General features: G+C 42.1%; 1 protein-coding gene across 2 annotated transcripts in view; it reads left to right on the top strand.

Annotated features, from left to right (window-relative positions):
• Nucleotides 1-24,547, top strand: part of ptpro (protein tyrosine phosphatase receptor type O) — a 169,101-nt gene that overhangs the window by 127,549 nt on the left and 17,005 nt on the right. Inside the window, exons 14-18 of one of the 2 annotated variants that reach the window (XM_073066200.1) lie at nucleotides 5,070-5,199; nucleotides 5,335-5,455; nucleotides 5,537-5,605; nucleotides 12,807-12,890; nucleotides 17,455-17,490. In XM_073066200.1, coding sequence (XP_072922301.1) covers nucleotides 5,070-5,199; nucleotides 5,335-5,455; nucleotides 5,537-5,605; nucleotides 12,807-12,890; nucleotides 17,455-17,490 — 440 coding nt within the window. The remainder of the gene's footprint in view (nucleotides 1-5,069; nucleotides 5,200-5,334; nucleotides 5,456-5,536; nucleotides 5,606-12,806; nucleotides 12,891-17,454; nucleotides 17,491-24,547) is intronic. The other variant, XM_073066202.1, reaches the window with a different exon arrangement.

Here is a 24,547-nt window from a genome sequence, read left to right as displayed (position 1 = left end):
ACTAATCAGCAATGCACCAGGAATGTGGTGGGAAATAGAAACAGGAGAGATGAAGTAGATAAAGTTCTCGACCATCTCCAGAATCAGTTCCAAAAATCTGTTGTCTGTCCAGCACTCCTTGGGGTTGGGTAGAAACTTTGGAGTGGAGGAGAAAGGTCTATAGGCATCAGAGATGTAGAAATGATAAAGGAAGTTCTGCTAAAGGATTGTAAACAATGAGCATCCAAATCCAAAGGCTGAACTGCAAAGGTAGTAATCTCCAAATTACTACTGGAGGCACATACAAATTGGCGTGGAGTCAGAGAAGTGATGTGTGGCTCAGTGTCTGGTGTGAATTAAGTCATGGGGCATTGACTCCAGTACAAGGGCAAAAGGGCAAAGCTGTTGCTTTGGGATGGGCTTCACTTGACTTGATTTGAAACAAGTGTCGCAGAGAATCAAGTAGCTGGATGCTGGTCGGGCTTTAAATAAAATCGTTGGTGCAGGAGGTGGTTCGAGTGAGGGGCATTTTAGAAAGAGAAAGAATAAACAAGGGTGTAGGGTAGCAAGATGGGTAGTGGTGCAGCTTAGCAGAAAGAGATGGAGCATGCAGTCACAGAGCAGGAAAGTAGTAAATTGAAGGCTCTTTGTTCGAATGTATTTAGGAATTGTAACAGGATAGGTGAATTTAATGGCATCACTGCTCATTTTGCTACCTAGAGAGTTGCAAGGTAGCCAGGAAGGACCTTAAGAATGGACTTAGGAGAGCTAGAAGAGGACATGAGAAGACCTTGGTGAGTAGAATTTAGGAAAACTCTAAGGCATTCCACATGTATGTGAGGATGTCTAGAACAGGCATGGGCAAACTACGGCCCGGGGGCCATATGCGGCCCCTTAAGCTTTTTAATCCGGCCCGCAGAACTTGATGAAATTATATTAATAAACCTTGTTAACGTTTTTTCCCCTCAATTCTGGCGTTTTCCCAATAGATGACGCACTCTATATACATTGACCTTTGTTGAGGTGCAGCGTATTATTCCACATTTGCGCTTTACTCTTTGACCTCTCACCCCTTCTGTAAAGTTGAGTGGAGCTAAGAAAAGAAAAGTGGATAGAGAATGTCGGGTGTTTAATAAGGAGTGGACAACTAAATATCTTTTTACCGAACACCGATCAACTGCTGTATGCCTGATATGCCAAGGGACTGTGGCGGTTTTTAAAGAATATAATATCAGCCGTCACTTTGCCCCAAAACTTGCCAACTATGCTAGCAACCAGTCAACGAAAGAACGGGAAGCTAATCCTCAGAGGTTGGCAGCTAATTTACAGGCTCAACAAAATTTTTTTCACCATCAAACTGCCATTCATGAGTCAAGTACCAAGGCGAGTTTTATGCTGTCATTCAAATTAGCAAAGGCCAGCAAGCCTCTGTCTGAAGGCGAGTTTTTAAAAGAATGTATGGTGGAGACAGCAGGTGTATTGTGTCCGGAGAGCAAAGACAAATTTGAAAAAATCAGTTTATCACGCAGGACAGTGACTCGCCGTGTGGAACTGATAGATGAAGATGTAACCAGCGACTTAAATAAAAAGGCAGAGTCGTTCACGTTATATTCATTAGCACTGGATGAAAGCAACGATGTAAAAGACACTGCTCAGCTCCTCATTTTTATCCGAGGAATTAACAATACTTTTGAAATAACGGAGGAGTTTTTGACAATGGAGTCTCTGAAAGGAAAAACACGAGGAGAGGACTTGTATGACCGGGTGTCTGCTGTCATCGAAAATATGAAGCTTCCTTGGAGTAAACTTATCAATGTCACCACAGATGGATCTCCTAATTTGACAGGGAAAAATGTCGGCCTGCTGAGGAGAATACAGAATAAAATGAAAGATGAAAATCCTGACCAGGATGTTATTTTCCTTCACTGCATCATCCACCAGGAATCTCTATGTAAATCGGTATTACAGCTGAATCATGTTGTGAATCCTTTCGTAAAACTTGTCAACTTTATACGTGCAAGGGGACTTCAGCACCGTCAGTTCATCACGTTCCTGGAGGAAACTGATGCGGATCACCAGGACCTACTTTATCACTCCCGTGTCCGCTGGTTAAGTTTGGGCAAAGTGTTTCAACGAGTATGGGAGCTCAAAGAGGAGATCGGTGCATTTTTGGAGTTACTGAGGAAGGCCAGCGAATTTCCTGAGCTGAGCAACAAGAGCTGGCTTTGTGACTTTGTGTTTGCTGTGGATATATTTTCACACATGAGTGAACTGAATGTGAAGCTACAGGGGAAGGATCAGTTTGTGCATGACATGTATACAAACGTGAAAGCCTTTAAATCCAAGCTGGCTTTTTTCTCCAGGCAAATTTTGAATAAGTTATTCACTCATTTTCCCACACTAGCCACGCTGGAAGAGGCCGGTGCAAATGTGAAAAAATACAGCGAGTCACTGGATGCGCTGCACAGAGAATTCTGCCGTCGCTTTTCTGATTTTGAAAAAATTGACAAGTCACTTCAGTTGGTGGCCTGTCCCCTGTCACAAGATCCTGAAACAGCACCAGAGGAGCTACAGCTGGAACTGATCGACCTTCAGTCTGACCCCGTCTTAAAAGAGAAGTTCAACTCTCTTAAACTGAATGACTTTTATGCTTCACTTGGTAAAGAGGTGTTTCCAAACCTCCGGAGGACGGCACAGAAGATGCTGGCGTTGTTCGGCTCGACCTATTTGTGTGAACAGGCGTTCAGCGTCATGAACATCAACAAAGCCAGCCACAGATCCAAGTTAACTGACCAACACCTCAGATCCATCCTGAGAATCGCCACAACAAAACTAAATCCAGACTTTGATGCGCTGGCTAAAAAGGGAGACCAACAACACTGTTCCCACTGAAATTAAAAATGTTTCTTCATTGTGTTATGTAAAAAATGCATTTGAAAATATTTTTTTCAATAAGCCTTACATGTTACATGTCATTTCTGTTAAGTGATGGACATGAGTAGTGCGCAGGTGCACGTACGTTCTCAAAATAAAAAATGCGCTCCAGATCAAATAACGCGCTCCGCATACTGGCGCGCTGTCACTGTTCTGTCCTTGTGCTGGTCGTTGTTGAGTTTTGGCACAGGGGACAATTGAATAAGAAGGAGCAGGACAAGTAGACCTGCATCTCCTACCGTTTTTGAAATAAAGACAGTCAGGAGGAGAGTGATGATGATAATATCTTGAAGGATAACAGAATTTTCAGTGCTTTAAAATAATAACTGTTACTATTTTAAAAAGCTGTATTTTATTAATTTAATTTTCAGTGTTTTAAAAGTCATTTCAATAAATAGCTAAATACCATGGGACTTCAAAGACAGATATTTTGTTGTAATGCATTTGTTCATTTTCACTTGAAATTAAAGCACATGTTTTCTACATATCCCATGATATTTTATTTTCTCTTATGAGGTGTATTACCAAAACACTCCGTCCATCTGCTCCTGGTCCGGCCCCCCTGTCAAATTTTAGAACCCTTTGTGGCCCACAAGTCAAAAAGTTTGCCCACCCCTGGTCTAGAATAAGGGTAGGACCGATCCGGGATAAAAGGCAAAACACATGCCTGGAGCTGGAAGGGGCAGGTGGTCCTTAGTAAATACTTCACTTCAATATTCACCAGTGAGTGAGACCCTGACAAATGTGAGGGCAGCATAAAATAGGATGATAAGCTGGAACATATCAATGCTAAGAAAGATGATGTGCTGGAACTTTTGAAATTCATAAGGTAGGTAAGTACCGGGGACTTGATGTGATATGCCCCAGGGTGAGTTGCAATGGGACGTTGACAGGATCCAAAGTTGGTCTGAGAAGTGGCAGATGGATTTCAATCTGGACAAGTGTGAAGTGATACACTTTGGAAAGTTGAACTTAATGGCAGAGTGCAAGGTTAATGGCAGGATACTTAGCAATATGGAGAGACAGAGGGATTTTGGGGTCCAGGTCCGTAGATCCCTCAGTTGCCATGCAAATTGATAAGGTGGTTAAGATGTATGATGTGCTGACAGTCATTAGTCAGGAGAATGAGGTAATGTTGCAGCTCTATAAAACTATTTTAACTTCACTTGGAGTCTTGTATTCAGTTCTAGTCCTCTCATTATAGGAAGGAGTTGGAAGCTTTAGAGAGGGTACAGAGGAGATTTACCAGGATGCTGCCTAGATAGATAGCATCTCTTATGAGGATAGACTGAGCGAGCTCAGCCCATTCTCTTTGGAGTGAAGAAGGATGAGAGGTAACTTGATAGAGCTGTATAAGGTGATAATAAGAGGAGGCATAATTTTAAGGTGATTGAAAGAAAGTATGGAGGGAATGTCAAGAGGTAGGATTTTTACAGAGTGGTGGGTGTTTGGAACTCACTGCCAGGGGTGATGGTAGAGGCAGATACATTATGGACACATAGAAGCTCTCAGATAGGCACATGGATGAGAGAAAAGTGGAGGAGGGAAGAGTTAGATTGATCTTAGAGTAGGTTAAAAGGTCAGCACAATATCATGGGCTGAAGGGCCTTTGTTGTAGTGTTCTATGTTCTAATTACATTCTTAGCACCCTTGACAGAGTAGATGAAAGGACGATCCTTTTTTAATTGTCTGGTGTTAAGAACCAATTGTTCTCTATCTTGAACATTCAATCCGTAACTGTTTCAAGTATAGGGCTGGACCTTCAGGACAGAGAAAAGCATTTTATTATGAAGAGGGCTGCGATTCTTTGGAACCCTCTAAACAAGGAGGCTCTAGAGGCTCAGTCACTGAGTATATTCATGACAAAAATGGCTATTTATTTTGCTTATGAGGGGCATCAAGAAATTTGTGGTTAGTGCAGCAAAATGGTACTGAGGTGAAATATAAATAGTTATTTGGAGAGTGGCGGAGCAAGTACATGGGACTTGATGCCTTTAACTGCTTCCGTTTCTTTTATTCTGTTTACCACATGCAGTGACTTCTGTATTACAAATGTTCTATACATATTATAGTCAAGATAATAAAAGGATTGTGTTTAGTTTGTAGCACTGCGCACGTTTACTGTGTAAGAAGTCAGAGTTCCCTTATCTTTTCAGAAAGAAGCCACAGTGTACGCACCCATTGTTACACTCTCCAATCTCGTCCCGTCGACCTCCTACAACTGCAGCGTGACCAGTGTCAGCTACGAACATTACAGTGCTCCAGTATTCATCACCGTCTCAACAGGTACACCGTGTTAAAACAAGTTTAAAAAAGACTTGCTTTTCATTAGGAGGTCTTACAGAGAGATGATAAAAGATGCGTTAAGTTTTTGTCACAAGCATGGAGATCATCAGTCCATAGTAACAACCAAACTTCTAGTTGCAGACGTCAGTTCGAACATGGTGGTGATTTCTGTCTTGGCAATTCTAAGTATCCTGCTGATAGGACTACTGCTGATCACACTCTTTATTCTTCGACGGAAACACTTGCAACATGCCAGGTACGGAGTTATTTGCTGCATGCACTTTAAGGTGAACATGGAGTTTTGCAGACACTGAGGTTATTTATTAATGTTTTACAGGAATTGTGGAGCAGGAATATTTGTCAACTTTGCCACTCTGGAGAGAGACGGGAAGTTGCCTTTTAACTGGTATGTTTGAAGGGGAAGTGAAAGACTGCTCCAGAACAACAAAAATCATCAGTTTTAATTCTGTATTCGAGTTTAGTTTGAACAATGAAACTTCAGATCCTCAGCTGAACACAGTGATGAAAACAAATGTTTAGATGCTACTAGTTATCTTGGAGCGTGGAAATAAGTCATTCTGTATGAAAGTGTTACTGAAGTTGGCCTTGAACAGTTTGAACTATCAGTGGGAGATTTCAAAAGGGAGGTCAGCTATGTGGTCACATTCAAATACATGTAGTCTAAAGTCATTGAGTAATACAGAATGGAAAAAGGCCCTGTGGCCCATCTGGTCCTTGCATACTGCTTGCTAGACCCAGTTGTCCACATTTGGCCCATAACCTTCCCAAGTCCCTCTCCTCCATCTACCTATCCATAGGACTCTTAATTGCTGTGGTTGTACCCACTGTGACCATTATCTCTAGCAGGTCATTCCAAGTACTCACTGCGTAAAGAAGTTAACTCTCACGTCTCTTATCACCCCCTTCTTGTATCTGTGCCCTCTAGTTTTAGACTCCACAGTGCTGGAGAAAAGACTGTGCCTATCCACCATATCCATACGCCTCATAATTTTATAAACTTCTATGAGGTCTCCTCTCACTGTGCTCCCAAGGAATAAAGGCCCAGTGTGGCTAACCTCTCCCTGGAACTCAGGACCTCTAGTCCAGGTACCATCATCGTAAGTTTGTTTTGCCCCTTCTCCATCTTGGCAATGCCTTTCCTGTAACATGAGTGCCGGTGAGTGACTGAGTCTCCTGTGCAGTCTCAGTTCACCACCTTTAGGTTCTTGTTCTCAGCTGGACCTCTGCCTCCAGAGTCTGTATTGCTGGTCTTTAAACCTGCAGGGAAGATATCAATAAGTTTGAAAGGGTACGGAGACAATTTACAAGGATACAGGTGGGATTTGAGGATCTGAGTTGGAGGGAAAGGTTAGATAGATTAGGACTTCATTCAGGAGAATGAGGGAAGTTCTTGCAGAGCTACACAAAATGATGAGGGTTACAGATAGGTGAACGCATACAGGCGTTTACCACTCAGGTTGGCTGAGACTAGAGCTGGAGTTCATAGGTTAAGGGTGAAAGGTAAAATATTTAAAGGGAATCGGAGGGGGAACTTCTTCACTCAGAAGGTGGTGCAGTTCTGGACTGAGCTGCCAGAGGAAGTGGTAGATGCTGGTTCAATTGTAACATTTAAGAGAAGTTTACATGGGAATGTGGACAAGAGAGGTTCAGAGGGATAGGATCTGGGTGCGGGTAAACAGGGCTAGGTCACCTTAAACTAGATGGGGAAGAGCTTATTTCTTTGCTGTTTCACTGGTAGACCTTCCAATGTAGAATGTCTTACAGTCTCAGTTGATCTCCTCTTGTCATTCTCAACAAACCAGACCCAGTTCTTCATGATAGAGAAAACAGAAGACTCAAAAATCAGAGCAAATTTTGGCACACACCATTTGTCGCACAAGTTTCACAACGCGAGTTCTGATACAGAGGCAAAAAAGACCAAGGTGATTTGGGGCCAGGCTCAGCATAATGGGCATCAGTGCTCACACCTAAATGTCAGAGTCAGGTGGCTGAAGTGTAAGCCAAGGCACAGCAGGTGTGAAGAAGGGTGGTGGACGTAGGCCACATTTGTAGCCTGAGCGAGGGGTGGTTATGTGGGCTTAGTATGTGGCCGAGCCAGAGGTCTGAAACATAATTCCAATGTGGCTGCAGCTGGGGAATTGGAATATTATTGTCACATGCACCAATATACTGAGAAGAGCTTGTCTTATATATTGTTCACACAGATCCAAATCATTACACAGTGCATTGAGGTAGGACGAGGTAGAACAATAATAATTCAGAAGTGTAACAGCTACAGAGAAAGTAATGGTGAGGTAGATTGTGAGGTCAAGAGTTCATCTTTACCTTCTAGGGAATCATTTGGTAGCCTTATAACAGCAGATTGGAAGTTGACCTTGAGCTTGATAGCATGTCCTTGTAGGTGTTTGTATCTTCTGCCCAATGGAAGAGGGGAGGGTGAGTCATTGACCAGGTTGGCTGCTTTACTGATGCAATGAGAAATATAGTCAGTGCATATAGAGGGGAAGCTGGTGGGTGTGCGGCCAGGGCTTGGAAATGTGGACTAGGTGTGGAGCCAGTGTGGAGAGTCTGTGATGTAGGTCAGGTGCTGGAGCAGGGGTACGAGGACCAGCTGAGAGGCTGGACTAGCCTGAGGTGGAGGAACAGTCAGCCATGCAGGCTCAGAGTGTAGCTAGAACTGGGAGTGGGGAATGTTGGGCAGGTGTGGAGCACTTTCAACAAGAAGCTGGGTGGGTGTGTGGTCAGAATGCCAGCCAGGAGTTTGAGGCCCGGGTTGGAAATGGGGCCCAGTGGGTTCTGGGCTTGCGACTGGAAGTCAGACAGCGGGCAGGGGCTTGAGCTTGTGTGCGTGAGTGAGTGCGTGTGCGTGTGCTGGGTGCCACAGCTCAAATATTCACCCATTTGACCTAATTGTCTGACCTGAAGAACTCACTGGGGGAATATACCAGTTAGGTCTCACTCTGCAGAATACAGAACCTCAACACCTACATTCATCAGGGCTGATTTTGAACTTGTAACAATATATGAAAACTTAACACTAGCAGGTCAGCCAACTGGTTCACACTTCACGCAAGGCTTGTGCTTATTGAAGCTAAGAGCGCTGGATTAGCTACCATCGTTTCTGTCAAGGTAGTTAAAATAATCTGGTGATTACTCAGGTATGGAGTACGGTGGTAGATAATCCAGAGGTTTAGTTTAACAATTCTCAGGTCTGGGGAGTTCAAATTTTAAGGATGGATGGTGGGGGTGGGGGGGGTGGATGTTGAAACTAATGGGTAACCACCACATTGTTGTAACGATTATTAGGGGGCGCTAATGCTTCTCAGGGAAGGAAATCTGCCATCATTACCTCGTCTGGCCTATAAGTGACTTCAAATGCTATCTATGAAGTTAACTCTAAAATGCCCTCTGAAATGGCTTAGCATCAATTTATTGCGATGTCAAAACAATGAAAGAATGTAACCAGATAAACAACCCAAAGTCGGCCTGTGCTCTCAAGTCACATCTGTCCCACTCTGCTTTGCAAAATCCTTCTCACAAACATCTGGGAATTGGTGTCTAAACTGGAAAGATTGTCTGTCTCACAGATTCATCAAGCAGATGCTTGGCATTATTGCACCCACAGAACCGTATCTTTACAGGCAATGTGCCAAGCTCCCTGGTTACAACTGGCAAGGATAGACCCACCAGAATGGGTGGCAAAGTGCTACCCGGGCAAGAGGCATAGGTGGGTGTCCTGTACATTAACAGATCACATGAGTCAAAGTAGATTTATCATCAAAGTACATATACATGACACAATATACAACCCTGAGATTCATTTTCTTGTGGGCATACTCAATAAATCCAATAGCTATAATAGAATCAAAGAAAGACTGCACCAACAGGGTGGATAATCAGTGTGCAGAAGACAACAAATTGTGTAAATATAAAAAAGATAATAATATTAATAATGAACAAGCAATAAATATCAAAAACATGAGATGAAGAGTGCTTGAAGATGGTCATATGGAGCAAGCACAGCTTCTCGTGCTCCCTCACCTGACGACCACGTGGTTTCCATGTTGAACGGCAGTTCAAAGAAGCAGTGGAAGTAGTAAGAAAGCAGTGATTTGATAGCAGCACCTAAAGACAGATCGATAGGAGGCAGTGAGAGAATCTACATGACCTTAACCTCGCCACCACAGTCTGTCACGTCACAGCCCACTGTATCCTTGACTCTATCATTAGACCATCAGGCATTAGGCCATTCAGCCCATTGAGTCTGCTCCAACATTGCATCATGGCTGATTTAGGATCCTTCTCAACCCTATTCTCCTGCCTTCTCCCCATAACCGTTGATTCCCTTACTGTTCAAGAACCTATCAGCCTCTTGTCTTTAATATACAGAATGACTTGGCCTCCACAGCCATTTGAGGCAATGAATTCCTGGCATGCCAGGGGATTAACCTGGTACAATGAAGATGCAGAAATGTTATGAGTCATACATCAGGGTACAGACTTTTGACCGAAGTCTGTGATGACCTTCAAGCACTAACCCTACATAAAGACTATTCTCCTGACTTTTTCGATGGTCTTTCTCAAATTCTACCCCACCCACACGTTATGGGCAAGTTAACCTTCCAAGCTGTCGTTCTTTGAGATGTGGAAAGGAACCAAAACATCCAGATGAGACCCATGTGGTCTCAGGCAGGGTATACAAACCCTATTTAGCTGCAGAGGTCAGGGTCAAGCACCATGCGCTGGAGTCGAGAGATCACAGTCTAGGACTTGTACCAAGAATCACAACTGTGGTTCCAGTATTTGGGTCCGTCCGCTTTCTCACCAGCTCTGCTTTATTTTCAGTTCTGAATTTTCAACCACTCTGTGAAACGTTGACTTGGTCGTTTTATTTACTGTATGTCAACCATTGTTACACTGTTCCAGCATGTCTTTCTATACTTGTGGCGAGTTTACTTGAAGTAGTAGTGCAGCTGAGGGCAAACCTTCAACACCAAGAAATGCAGTGAAATATCACAGCAACACGAAGCCCTGTGAAAAAAAACGTTCAAGTGACACCCTGCGATACAGATCTCTAAGCTTAATACCACAGAAATAACTTCTTATTATTCTAACATTATGATTTCACAGAACACCATCTTTCTAAGCTCCTTCTATTTCAGTAGAACAGAAATACGGCTGCCTGGTGGAATTTCCCAACATTAGGATCAATTCTTGTATTGATTTCAGAGAGAAGGAAGTGACTCCACTGACGAGCGGTAATCGCTACGGTCGTGGGAGGACTTGGTCAGTAGTGGAGATTAATTTGAGGGACGGGAATTTCATTATGAGGAGAAGGGCAGCCAACCCTAGTGTTGTTAAGAAGGTGAATGGTCTGTTGGCATTCATCCACCATGGGATTGAGTTCAAGAGCTGTGAGGTAATGTTACAGCTATACAGGACCTTGGTCAGACCCCACTTGGAGTACTGTGTTCAGTTCTGGTCACCTCGCTACAGGAAGGATGTGGATACTATAGAGACAGTGCAGAGGAGATTTATGAGGATGTCTCCTGGATTGGAGGGCATACCTCATGAGGATAGGTTGAGTGTACTTGGCCTTTTCTCCTTGGAGCGATGAAGGATGAGAGGTGATCTAATGGAGATGTATAAGATGATGAGGGGTATTGATCGTGTGGATAGCCAGAGGCTTTTTCCCAGGGCTGAAATGACTAACAGGAGGCACAGTTTTAAGGTGCTTGGAAATAGGTATCGAGGGGATGTCAGGGGTTAGTTTTTCACACAGTGGTGAGTACATGGAATGGACTGCCGGCAATGGTGGTGGAAGTGGATTCAATAGGGTCTTTTATGAGACTTTTAGATAGGTACATAGAGCTTAGAAAAATAGAGGGCTATGCACTAGGGAAATTCTAGGCAGTTTCTGTTACATGGTCAGCACAGCATTATGGGCTGAAGGGCCTGTAATGTGCTGTAGATTTCTATGTTCTATGAATGTTCTTAACCCAATGGTGCAGCAGCAACAGAACTGCAGTCTGGTAGCTCCATAGACCTGGGTTTGATCCTGACCTCTGGTGCTTGCTCTCTTTGTGGAATTTGCACTTTTTCTGTGCTCCATTTTCCTCGCACATGCAAACAAAATGTACACGTTGGTGTGTTAATGGGCCGCAGCAAGTTGCTCCGGGCTTTCAGATGGCTGATGGAATCTGAGAGGAGTTGAGGGGAATGCAGGGTGATTAACGTGGATTGGATAGGTTTAGTATAAATCTGGGTGCTTCGTGGTCAGTGCAGACTCGGCGGGACTACTTCCTTGCTGCGTCTCCCTCTCTCTTCAACTTTATATCCATAAGACATAGGAACAAATTAGGCCATTCAGTCCATCGAGTGTGCTCCACCATTCCACCCTTTATCATCCCTCTCAACCTCACTCTCTTACCTTCTCTCCGTTATCTTGGACGCTCTTACTAATCAAGAAGCTAACAAACTCCCCTTTAAATGTACCCAATGACTTGGCCTCCACAGCTTCTGTGGCAATGAATTCCACAGATTCACCACCCTCAAGCTAAAGAAATTCTTCCTCATCTCTGTTCTAAAGGGACATCTTTGTATCCTGGGGCTGAACCCTCTGGTCCTAAACTCCTCCACAATAGAACCACCCTCTCTACATCCTCTCTATCAGGCCTTTCAATATTCAATAGGTTTCAGTGAGACTTCCACCACCCCACCCCCGCCACCGTCACTTCATTCTTTTAACCTCCTGTGAGGAGGTTCAGAGGCATCAAACACTTCACATACATTAACCCTTTCACCAGGATCATTCCCATGTCAAAATTCCTCCAGCATATGTAAAAGATTGTAGTAATAGCTAGCAATAGTCATATTCAGATAATTACAACAGGATTTTTATAAACATTTTCACCTAATAGTGAAATTCTAGGTTTTGCTTCTTATTGGGCATTCACTTAACTCATTTCAGTGAAACCAGTTGAACACAAACTTCAACCAGAACATTATCATCTTTTGTATTTGAGTGAAGTGCAATTAGTCAGGCTGCAGCTTGGTCTTCGTATTTAAGCAGTGGGAGAAACAACACATTTTGGTTATCTTTTGTTGCAGTAGATACATCTTTGTAAAACTGAGACTAGTAACAGGAAATCCCTTCAGTGGGTAGTTAGTCGCATTTAGGCAGCTCCCAATGCAAAACTCAATTCCAAGTAATTTACCATTGTATTACATAACTTCGGTGAAACTGTTTTCCTGGCAAATTCTGCTAGTCAAACAGGATACAAATATATAGAGAAACTGCCTTTCACAGTACTGTGAAAAATATTTAGTAGGAAGCAAATCAAATGTTGCAGCATAAAGTAACTCAAGTAAATATTATTTTTCTGTGTGACTAAAACTATTAATTGTATTAACATTGTGCTTAACTGTATTTGTATGCCTCATCATAATGCTCTGTTAGCTGTATTTCTACAAAATCTTTAGGGAACCTAACAAAGTCTGTGTTAATCTAGGTTAATCACAGGCGACTATCTCTTTTATTAATCAAACAGACTCTTTGTCTATATGTCTGTGTTGCATTTTCTCAGGCGTAGAAGTATTTTTGCTGTTCTTGCACTGCTCCCATCATGCTTTTGGACTGACTATCTTTTGGCCTTTGGTATTAACCCTTGGTAAGTTCATTTTAATAGTTCTCTTACCTAGACCTTCCTGAGGTGCTTTAAAACTAGGACAGACTTCTCCCATATCTGCGTTGTGAGAAATGTTGGGTACAAAATGGTGGTTAGTTCCAAAAAGTATTTGTATTTTTTAGCAACCTTGGTGTCTTTGCCCGTTGGTGTCCGTGTGGACAGGAGAAACGGGAAAGGATTGACTGACTATGATCCATCACATCTGCTAGTTACATTCACACTGCACTTTGGCTATCAAGATACTTCCCACCTTCCCACACTTCATGAAGAGACATGAGAGACTGCAGATGCTGGAACCTGGAGCAAAACAAACAATCTGCTGGAAGTGCTCAGCGGGTCGAGCTGAACATGTGTGCGGCCCAGGAGGAAGGGGGTGTAGAGAAGGAAGGAACTGTTGTTTTGGGTTGAGACTCAAAACGGAGAAGGGAGAAGGCCAGTGTAAAGAGTAGAGGGAGATGGGTGAGACAGAGGCGATAGGTGGATTGGGCAGCATGAGAGCAGATGAGCTGAAGGAGTTGGAGGACTGGTACCCTCTTTGGTCTGCCATCTCCTACCAGCCCTTGACTTACCATTTCCCTTTGTCCTCTTCACACTGACTACTTCCCTCTGCATTTTCATTTCTGATGCAGGGTCTGAACTCAAAATGTCACCAATTCCTTTTCCTGATCCCACCCCAACAGCCCCTATCACTGATGCTAGGAAGTACTGAGGAAGTCAATTTTCTGACTTCCTCCAGCAGGTTGCTTCTTTTGCTCAAAGAAAGCCCCATCTGGACCCGCGAGCAGAAGCTTCCTCGAAGACCCCCATTTTAAGGGGAGTCTGAAAGGAGGAAAGGGAGATTGACTGATTGGGGTGAGAATTGCAGAGCTGTAAGACCGTGGACAGGGTTACCAATTGAGAGAGACTGTGCAGAAGAGGAACTAAACTGCTGAGCACAGGCAGAATTGTGGAAGTTGCGTTTGAGGCCAGGAACCATGTAATGAAAAGACTGCAGATTTTCAATCACAGAGCCAGTTTAGGTCAGTAAAAATAGTATCACGGATTAAACAGACAGGATATGGACAATTGTATTAGATTCGTAAACCAGCATTAATCAGTAATGGCTTGTGTTGGTGGAAGAACATATTCTTATCAGTAGGAGAACATAATGGCTCAGGAATTTGTTCATGTGACATAAGAACAGATAGCATTTTACATTTGAAAACTGGCTTAACCGAAGGATGAGCATTTTTAAACGCATGACTGCAACATGATTTATGTATCTTTGGTGGAATCTTCATTTGTCATATAATCTTTCTTCCCCAGTGTGGAACATCTCTAGATGATGTCAGCAGTAGGGCAACACAAAAATTACTTGTTTTGGATTGTCTGAGAAGCAACAGTTCTTATTTACTCACGGAATGACTTGAGCTGTGTTGCCACTGTTTCCCCAAAATAGTGGTTAGGCATGCTGTACAGAGAGCCAGCACTCAGAGTGCATTCTCTGAGTGCCCCAGGTACAACCTCGCAGTTGCCTTGATTCCTTTGCTGTTGGAGATAGGGATTTTGCTTGCTTAGGTTCAATCGAGGCTGCCGTGGAAGATCTCCGCTGCATCTCAGTTTCTGACTCAGTCCTGTGCCAGGGATTTTGTGCACCTTTCACAACCAGCACTGGAGGATCTGGAGGATTCTCTGGACTGGTTTCCTGGAATGAGGGGGATTAATGAGAGACTAAAGAATTTGGGGCTGTATTCTTTGTGGTTTCAATGAATGAGGAATGACCTTATCCAGACATAGGAGATTGTAAGGTATTAGGATCCTAGATAACGAGATGTTTTCACTGGTTTGAGAGACTGCAGCAAGAGAATATGACTATAAGGGGCCAGTCATTCAAAACCGACCTATGTAGAAAAATGATGTCAGGTTTATAATTGTCATCTGTGGCAATGCATTCCACAGATTCACCACCCTGTGGGTAGTTTATCTGATTTCAGAAAACCTGATTTCTCTGTGAGTAAATAAGAAGTGCTTTTATGAGTCCAGCAAGGTTGGAAATGTGACAGCAGACAGACTTTATGAGGTGAGTTACTATTGACAAAATCTGAGGAAGCTTAACATTGGATAAAAACACTTGTATAAATCACAACAGCTTTTATTAACCAGTTGCTCATGCATTCTGTACCATTTAAGGATGCAACAATATAATGAATCTCTGAGACATTGTATTGGTTGCTTTTCTTTTTTAATTACAAACACAATAATAAGGCAGTTTAGTGCATTGTTCCAGGAATAATTAATCAGTTGGCACCTCTGAAGAATGGGCAGAGGTTAAACTGGGAAAAGTGTAAAAGCTTTCCTACAATTTGAAGGCCCACATTTCATGTTATTTTCTAAAGAAATTTACAGGAAGTCATGGATGGCGGAGGACACAGGATGTGAAACAGATATAATTGCTGGTCAAATTATGGTAGTTGTGGATTTCATAATGACTGTACTGGAGATAGAAGCTTACAGAACTATAATTCCTCAGTGTAGTAATACCATCTATCCCTAATAAAATAGCCTTAGATCAGATCTAAAATACCCTCTTGCCAGCCACCCCTCAAGTCTCTCTCAATGAACTAGTAATGTAGAGTATGCTTGCCTGGAACACAAGACTCAAGAGATACTTATTGAGCTCTAATCAGATTGTTTGATTTTATATGTGGCTCCAGAGGCTGCCATCAATATTATCTTCTGTAATCAACCCAACCCTTGGAAATCCAATAACCTCATCTGTCTTCATTTCCATTGCTTTTGTTGTTCAGGTGAATAGTTCCAACATTTGGAACCTAATCTCGACATCACAGAGATAAATATACTCTGTATAGTTAAGGTTTCTCATTACATTCTCATTACCAAACTCTTCTTTTGCAACAACACTCAAACTTACAGCCGCTTAGGTCCAGATTACAGCAAGGTTGTCATTTCATTTCATTAACCAGTTTGTATTGAATGTATTGTACATCACTGTTTCTTTACTGTTGTTGGGTCAAAATCTGATATGCTGATCCAGAAATCTTATTGGAGCTTTGTCTCCATACAAACCCCCAGATGCTGTTTGTTTACCAGCATCACAAGTACCTGGGGCTGAGTGGTAAATGTAGACACCCATACCCCTTAAGTATCACAGTTTGTATTTGATTTTTAGACCATAAGATATAGGACACCCTACTATTCAAGAACCTATCAACCCCCACTTTAAATATACCCAAAGACTTGGCCTTCACAGCCGTCTGTGGCGATGAATTCCTCCGAGCCACCACTAAAGAAATTACTCCTCGTCTGTTCTAAACAGCCATCCTTCTATTCTGAGGCTGTGCCTTCTGGTCCTAGTCTCCCCCACTATAGGAAACATCCTTTCCACATCTATATCTGGCGCAGGTGTTCCCAACCTGGGGGTCCGCAGACTTCTCGGTTAATGCTCGGGCTTTCAACTTTCAAAAGGTTTCAATGAGATCCCCCTACATTCTTCTAAACTACAGCAAATACAGGACAAGAGCCCTCAAATGCTCCTCATACATTAATTCTTTCATTCCTGGAATCAATTAATTTTATAATCAGTTCATACTTTTGTTTTGGCCATGCAACTTAAAATTGTTTTTCACCAGTTGAAACTGCTTTTACTTTCAATAAGTGATGAGGAATTGTCCTGGGTGTCCGATTAGTTCAATTAGAAACTATTATGCTTACATTACATATACACCAACAATACACAAATTAGTGCACCTACATTATATATGGTAACTGGTGTAAATGTATTTCAAAAAAATATTAAATTATGCAAACATATTGTTAAATAAATTAGAATTCAAAATTTCTCCAGTGCATTTAACTTAATTACAAAATAAAAACAATGTAAGCACGTTCACAATGTGATTGTATTTTACTTGCTACATCACGAGACACAAGAACCACATCACACATCAGTAGATGTTTACAGTTTGATATACATTAATATGCTACATTTAAGATGCTAAGGTGAACATATGGAACCACTTTTTAAAATATTAGATGTCAACACCAATAATTCATACTCTTTATCATTCTGATGTACAAAATACATCTAATATGCATTAGTAATACGTGTACACATTGTTAAAATCAGTAAAAACGAGTGTGTGTACTACTTTAATGTCACTACATTCAAACACTGATACCTCCTACGATTTTTGGAAGTAATGCATTAGTAACTAATAACTGTGACTGCCAAACATGAAGGGTAAATTTTACCCCTTTTGTTCTACATCCAGCCGTTATTTGAAGTTGTTCACCATTTACTAATTGTGGGCCTGTGCTCTGGAGACTCCTCCGTCTCTAAAGAACAAGTACACATCTGTGTGTTTATCTGATGCAATGTTCGTACTATGTTAATAATTTGCAAGTAATTTAGTAGGGAAAAAGGATTAGCTTGGAGTTTCTTTGGCTGCAGTATTTTGGCATATTTTAATACGCTGTACACTGACATTTATGAAACTTCAGTGAAGGTAGAAACTTAATAATATTTTTCCTAATTCTTTAATTACAGGAATAAATACGCACTGAAGAAGAGGAAACTAGCCAAGTATGTTTAACATTATGCAGTGAATTTTAAACTAATAGAAAACCATTCTGCCTTGTTCTGTAGTAAAATGTCAATTGTTCAGAGAAGGAGCCAATACTGCCTTGTGTTTCTGCAAAGCACAGCACTTCTCCATTCCTATGCCTTCACAAAGAGGAAGTAGTCCTCTTGGAAATGTATGTGTAAGATCATTCATTTGCAGAAAGATATACCACCTTTGTCTTAAAATTGCGATGCTTCCAATGAAGTGAAGTGATGGTGTGTTCAGGAAGTGCTGAAGGGATTGAGTATGCATCATTGTAGGAAAAATGCTTGGTTATTGAGCAGTTTATAGAAAGTGGGTGACCAGTATTTATTGGAACTTTTTGAATTGCTCTTAAAGAGATAATAGTGACCTACCAGCTCATATCACTGCAGTGCTTGTGATGAAGGTAGTTGGGTAAGGAATTGACTTGATGGCATGGTGCGGATTACCGAAGATGACTTCTTTCAGGAATATTTGTGGGAGACACTGGTCTTACAGGAGAGGTAATTGCTTTTCTTAGAGCCTTTAGCCAAAACTGAGAATGAACTCTGTGTTGACACTAACAGAAAATAATGTTGCAGATATCCCTAACCATACTCTTCTTAAATTCCTGATTTGGGAGCCATTTCTTGTGGTTTATAAAACCACATTTGTTCATCCCTGCTACTGTTTAAGAGGGGGAGAATCGTAAACATAATCGTCCAGTGGTAGTTATCAAAGCCAATAGCTTAATATTATAATGACTGAACATGTTGAAACTTTTCCATTATCAAGGAGAAACCAACATGGATTTCTAGAGGGTAACTGATGAAATTAATAAGTGTCAAATTATAAGAGGCCTAGATAGCACGGATAGAATTTTTACCAGAGTAGAAATGTCAAACACTAGAGGGCTTGGCTTTAAAGCAAGGGGGGTGTGGAGTCTAAAGGAGATTTGAGGCAAATTTTTTTTTTGTCCCTCATAGGGAGTGGGAGGTTCCTAGAATGTGCTGCCAGGGAAAGGGATGGAAGCAGGTACAATAAGAATGTTAAAGGGACATGCAGAGAATGGAGGCATCTAGCCAAAATGCAGGCAGCTGGGATTAGTTTAAACTAGCATCATGGGGCCTGTTCCAATGTTGTACTGTGCTATGTTTAGTAGAGGATAAGGGCGCACATATTAATGTCCTTTATCAGAATGTCCAGATGATATTTGATAAGACCTGTGGGGAAGATGCTCTTCCATAGTTAAAGTTCCCAATTAAGCATGAGTTATTAACGTAGGTAGAAGACTAGCCTTGTGGCCTTGGTAAGAGTAGTAACAAGCAGCAAAATGTGACTGGCACTGTCCCTCATGGATCTTGGTGGGGTTGCAACTTCCACCATAATTATAAAGATCTAGGTGATAGGATAGAACATTTCAGATCCTAGTTTGCCAGTGGCACTGTACATGGTGTAGATGAGGCATTAAGTTATAAAATAGTAATGGATTTGCACAAATGGATTTCAGTATTGCCAAAATGAGGTTAGTGAATTCAGAGTAAACAATGAAAAGTTAGACATGGAGGAGGATGGACGAGACTGGGCATTTCCAGTGGATCATTAAAATGTCATTGCCTGGTTCAAAATGTGTAGGACTGACAGGGTACTACAACCATACAAAGCTGTATCTCCATAAGCCTTGAAGAGGTTCTAACATAAGACCATAAGATTTAGGAACAGAATTTGGCCATTTGGACTATTAACTCTGCTCCGCTATTCAATCATGGCTGATACGTTATCCTTCTCAAGCTCAATCCCCATAAACAGTGATGCCCTGACTAATCAAGAACCCATCAGCCACCGCTTTAAGTATACCCGATGACTTAGCCTCCACAGCTTCTGCGGCAATGAATTCCACAGATTCACCACCCTCCGGCTGAAGAAATTCCACTTTAACTTTCTCTTCTGAGGCTGTGCACTCTGGTCCCAGACTTCCCGACTAATGGAAACACCCTTTTCACATGCACTTCATCTAGGCCTTTCAATATTTGGTAGGTTTCAATGAGATACTCCCTCATTCTTCTAAACTCCAGTGAATATGGGCCCAGAGACATCAAATACACCTCATGGGTTAACCATTTCATAGCTAGGATTAATTAATTTTATAATCAGTTGAAACCTCCTTTGGACCTTCCCCAATGCCAGAACATCCTTTCTTAGAGATGGAGCAGCACAGCAGCGTAGTGGCTAGCCAGGGTGTGCCGCTTAGTAGGTTACTGTGTCATGGTAAACTGACCTGTGATTAGGCTAGGGTTAATTGGTCGTCTGCTGGGCGGTGCAGCTCTTTGGGGCAGAGGGACCTGTTCCGTTTTGTATCTCTAAATAAATAAAATTGCTCACAGTACTCGAAATGTGGTCTGGCAGAGTGCCTTATAAAGTCTCAGCATTACTTCCTTGCTTTTACACTTTAGTCCTCTCAAAATGAATGCTAACACTGCATTTGCCTTCCTTACTACAGAGTTAACCTACAACTTAAGCTTAGGGAATCATGCACTAGGACTCCCAAGCCTCCTTTTGCACCTCCAATTTCTGAATTTGCACTCCATGTAGAAAGTAGTCTACACCTTTGTTCCTTATACCTACAAAGTGCATGACTGTACGCTTCCCTACAATGTATTCCATCTGCCACTCGGCCCAATTTCCTAATCTGCACATGCTCTTCTGCAGACTTCCTGCCTCCTCACCACTACCTTCCCCTCTAGCTATCTTTAAATCATCCACAAGCTTGACCATGAAGCATTAATTCTGTCATCTAGATCATAGGCGTGAAAAGTAGCAGACCTGACAACAATCCCATTTGTCTTCGGCAGCCAGCCAGAAAAGGCCCCTTTCCCCCCCCACTCTTACCCTTCTTCAAGTCCACCAATCTTCTATCCATGCTAGTATCTACCTGCAATCTCTTAGTAGGTCATCTTGTTTAGCAGTCTCATGTGTGGCACTTTGAAAAAGGCCTTCTAAAAATCCAGGTAAATAAAATAATTGAAGCTCATTTTGCATATATGTAATCTGCTAGACAAGGTGCAAAGGTGACTGTATGTTCTTAAATAACTGATAATGCCTGTTCTTATATGAAATGGCACAAGGTGGAGGCTGTACAAGGTAATCTTCTAAAAGCTGAGGACATATCAGCCCTGTAATAATATGGGCTCTTATCTTGCTTTGCAGCCACATGTGATACCTTATCAAAGTCTTTCTGAAAATCCATGTAACCAACATCCACAAACTCTTCTTAATCCTGCCTATTATTTCTTCAAAGAATTCCAACAGATATAGAACATAGAATAGTACAGCACAGTACAGGCTCTTCGGCCCACAATGTTGTGCCGACCCTCAATCCCTGCCTCCCATATAACCTCCCACCTTAAATTCCTCCATATACCTGTCTAGTAGTCTCTTAAACTTCACTAGTGTGTCTGCCTCCACCTCTGACCCAGGCAGTGCATTCCATGCACCAACTACTGTCTGAGTGAAAAACCTTCCCCTAATATCCCCCTTGAACTTCCCTCCCCTTACCTTAAAGCCATGTCCTCTTGTACTGAGCAGTGGTGCCCTGGGGAAGAGGCACTGGCTATCCACTCTATCTATTCCTCTTAATATCTTGTACACCTCTATCATGTCTCCTCTCATCCTCCTTCTTTCCAAAGAGTAAAGCCCTAGCTCCCTTAATATCTGATCATAATCCATACTCTCTAAACCAGGCAGCATCCTGGTAAATCTCCTCTGTACCCTTTCCAATGCTTCCACATCCTTCCTATACTGAGGTGACCAGAACTGCACACCTGACAAGTGTGGCCTAACCAGATATGTCAGGCAAAATTTTGCTGTAAGGAAACCATGCTGATTTTAGCCTATTTTATCATGTGCCAAGTACTCTGAAACCTCATCCTTAATAATGGACTCTAACATCTTGCCAGACACTAGCTAACCAGCATGTCATTTTGTCTTTTGCCTCCCTCCTTTCTTAATAAGTGGAGTGACATTTTGTGATTTTTCCAGTCCTCCAGAACCATTAGAATTGAGTGATCTTTGAAAGATCACTCCTCAATGTTCCACAATCCCTTCAGCTATTTTGTTCAAACCCCTAGGATGCCGTCCATCTGGTCCAAGTGATTTATTTACCTTCAGACCTTTCAACTTTCCAAGTGATAGTGACTACTTTTATTTCTGCCACTTGACACTCGAACTTTTGGCGTGCTGCTGGTGTCTTCGACTGTGAAAACTGACTGACGCAAAATACTTAAACAGTTCATCTGCATCTCTTTGTTCCCCGTTACTATCTCTCCTCCTTCATTTTCCAGCAGTCTGATGTCCACTCTCTCCTCTTTTTTACTCTTTATATATCTGCAAAAGCCATTTTGTAATCGCTTTATATCATTGGCTAGCTTATCTTCATGTTTCATCTTATCTCTCATTATTGCTTGCTGTTGATTTTTAAAAGCTTCCCACTAATTTCCGTTATATTGTATGCCCTGTCTTTTGCTTTTATGCTGTCCTTGACTTCCCTCGTGAGCCATGGTTGCCGTATCTTCCCTTTAGAATGCTGCTGCTTCTTTGGGATCCTGCATGTTCCAAATTACTCCCAGAAACTCAAGCCATTGTTGCTCTGCTGTCATCCCTGCCAGCATCTCCTTCCAATTAACTTCCAATCAACGGATACGTGTAGCAAGGGAAGATTACACAAAGGCTGTGTAATACACTGTGGAATTTAAGGCAAAAGGGTTGTGTACCCAAGATGCCCTTTTTACCTAGTCCCATCAGCTTGCATTTGGCACACATACATTTAAACCTGTGCTCTCTCTGTACCTGTGCAAATATCTTTTAAAAATTGTTATTGTACCTGCTTCAACCACTTCCTCTGGCAGTTCAGGTTCCCTTTAAATCTTTCTCCCCTCAGCTTAAACCTCTGCCCTCTAGATTTTTACCCCCTGTCCCTGGGGAAAAAGAGTAAGTGCCCAACAACGCGCTTCATGATGGTATACAGTACACCTTCATGATTTCAGAAACCCATTTGAAAGTGAAGTTTCGAAACTTTCCACAGACTGAGTTTGTAGTAGTTTGGATAATGCTAAACCAATTAAATCTGTAAAAACGGAACCAAAGCAAATCAGCTATATAACATTAAGTCCCAGTTCACAGGATAAATGTCTTAATCCTGTTCTTAACATAGCTACACAGCCTCTGAAATATAAAAGCTCTGCTAGTGTACTGCAAAATGATTAGTTGTACATGAGTCAGAGGTGTGGTTCTCTCTGGAATTTTCTTCATCCCTTATTCATGGGATACCTAATTCCTGTTCAGGCATGGGAATGACTGGAAGTCATTTGTGTGACCAACTGTTGGAACATGCCTGTCCTTATATTGACTGACCATATTGATTAGAACTGCAAAGTGCCATGTCACAAAGCATCCAGAGTGTGAGAATCATAAAGTTCTCCAGTGTACAGTACTGTGCAAGTCTGAGGTATGTATTATATATGGCTAGGGCACCTAAGGCTTTTGCACAGTACAGTAGTAATTTTTTGTTTTGCACTGTACTGCTGCCATAATAAAAAAGAAACAAATTTCATGACATTTGTGAGTGCTGATAAACCTGATTCCGATATGGGTCCCTATTGTGGACTGAGAGTGGGAAGGGGGTCAGGGAGAGGGGAATCATGGTTGGGAAAAGAGAAAGGGAGAGGAAGGGAGCAGGAAGTACCGGAGAGAAATTCTGCAATGATCAGTAAGCCATTTGTTTGGAATCAAATGACCTTGCCTGGAGTCTCGGGGCTGGGTGTGTCCGCACCTGCATCACCCCCTACCCTGGCACTCCTCCTCTGCCACCTGCCTCACACCCCTCCCGCGGTGCTCACCATTCCCAACAAGCTTTGCACACGCCAGATTTACAAACTCGCTCTCTGCTCCACATTAACAAATACAGTACTCTGCAAAAGTCTTGGGCACCCTTCCTGTATACAGTACATATGTGCCTAAGACTTTTGCACAGTACTGAATTTCTTTCAAGTTGTTTGGAACCAAAATATAAAAAGATAACACATGCTTGAACAGTTTCTACCAGCTCAGCATTAAGTGGTAACACAGATCATAACTGGTGAGTACATGACCACAGACAGCTGGCTGGAATTTTCAGCAAGAAAGAAGAAATAAACATAAATCAATTCCCAGCAATATTTCTTACTCATGCTGCTTCTACTGGAACATAGTGTAGTTTCTGTGTTATCCTTTATTCTTTTCCCGTGCTCGGCTATAAGAATAGCCGACACAAAATGCTGGAGGAACTCAGCAGTTTAGGCAGCATCGACAGTATGGAGGTGGACAAACAGTCGACATGTTGGGCCGAGACCATCCAGTCAGGACTGGAAAGGAATGGGGAAGAAGCCAGAACAAGAAGGTAGGGGAAGGGGAAGCTTGTAAGAATGGGTTTTGGCACTGCTGCTTTGCATTGCTGACATAACTGTGGGAAGTGCGGTTTAAAAATAATTTGTCAAATTATTGCCACGATGATGTCAATACATTAAATAATTCTGCACGTGCTAAAAGTGGAAAGGGGAAAAAAAAAACAGGATACACCGGTAACATATAGGAGTTCAGACAGGATCTGTTGAGAGAAGCAGAATATAAATTTCAGGTCCGAAATCTTTGAGCAAGCTTCTGCTTAAAATGAATACTCATCTGGATGTATTGGGTCAGGCTGCTTGTTTAGTTATTACAGAACATACCCACACAACCTGGCTTAGTGGTATCCAACTATCATGTATGGTAGTATAAAAAGGGAAAGTAGAAGTCAGTAACTCTCTATTTTACTTTAAATAAAAGGCGGGAGTGATGTCAAGTGGACAATAGACTTGCTATGGTCTAATCTACATTAGAACAAAATTAAAATCTAGGGACTGCAGCTTCATCACAGGGGTGGAGTGTTACTGTGAGAAATCTAGGGCCAGAGGACACAGCTTTAGAACAGAGATGAGGAATCTCTTTAGCCAGAGGGTGTTGAATCTTGTGACCAAGTCTGTG

The sequence above is a fragment of the Hemitrygon akajei genome, chromosome 14, assembly GCF_048418815.1.
Source record: "Hemitrygon akajei chromosome 14, sHemAka1.3, whole genome shotgun sequence".
NCBI lineage: Eukaryota > Metazoa > Chordata > Chondrichthyes > Myliobatiformes > Dasyatidae > Hemitrygon > Hemitrygon akajei.
The sequence above is the reverse complement of the archived record's forward strand: the minus strand, read 5'-3'. Positions and strand labels throughout refer to the sequence as shown.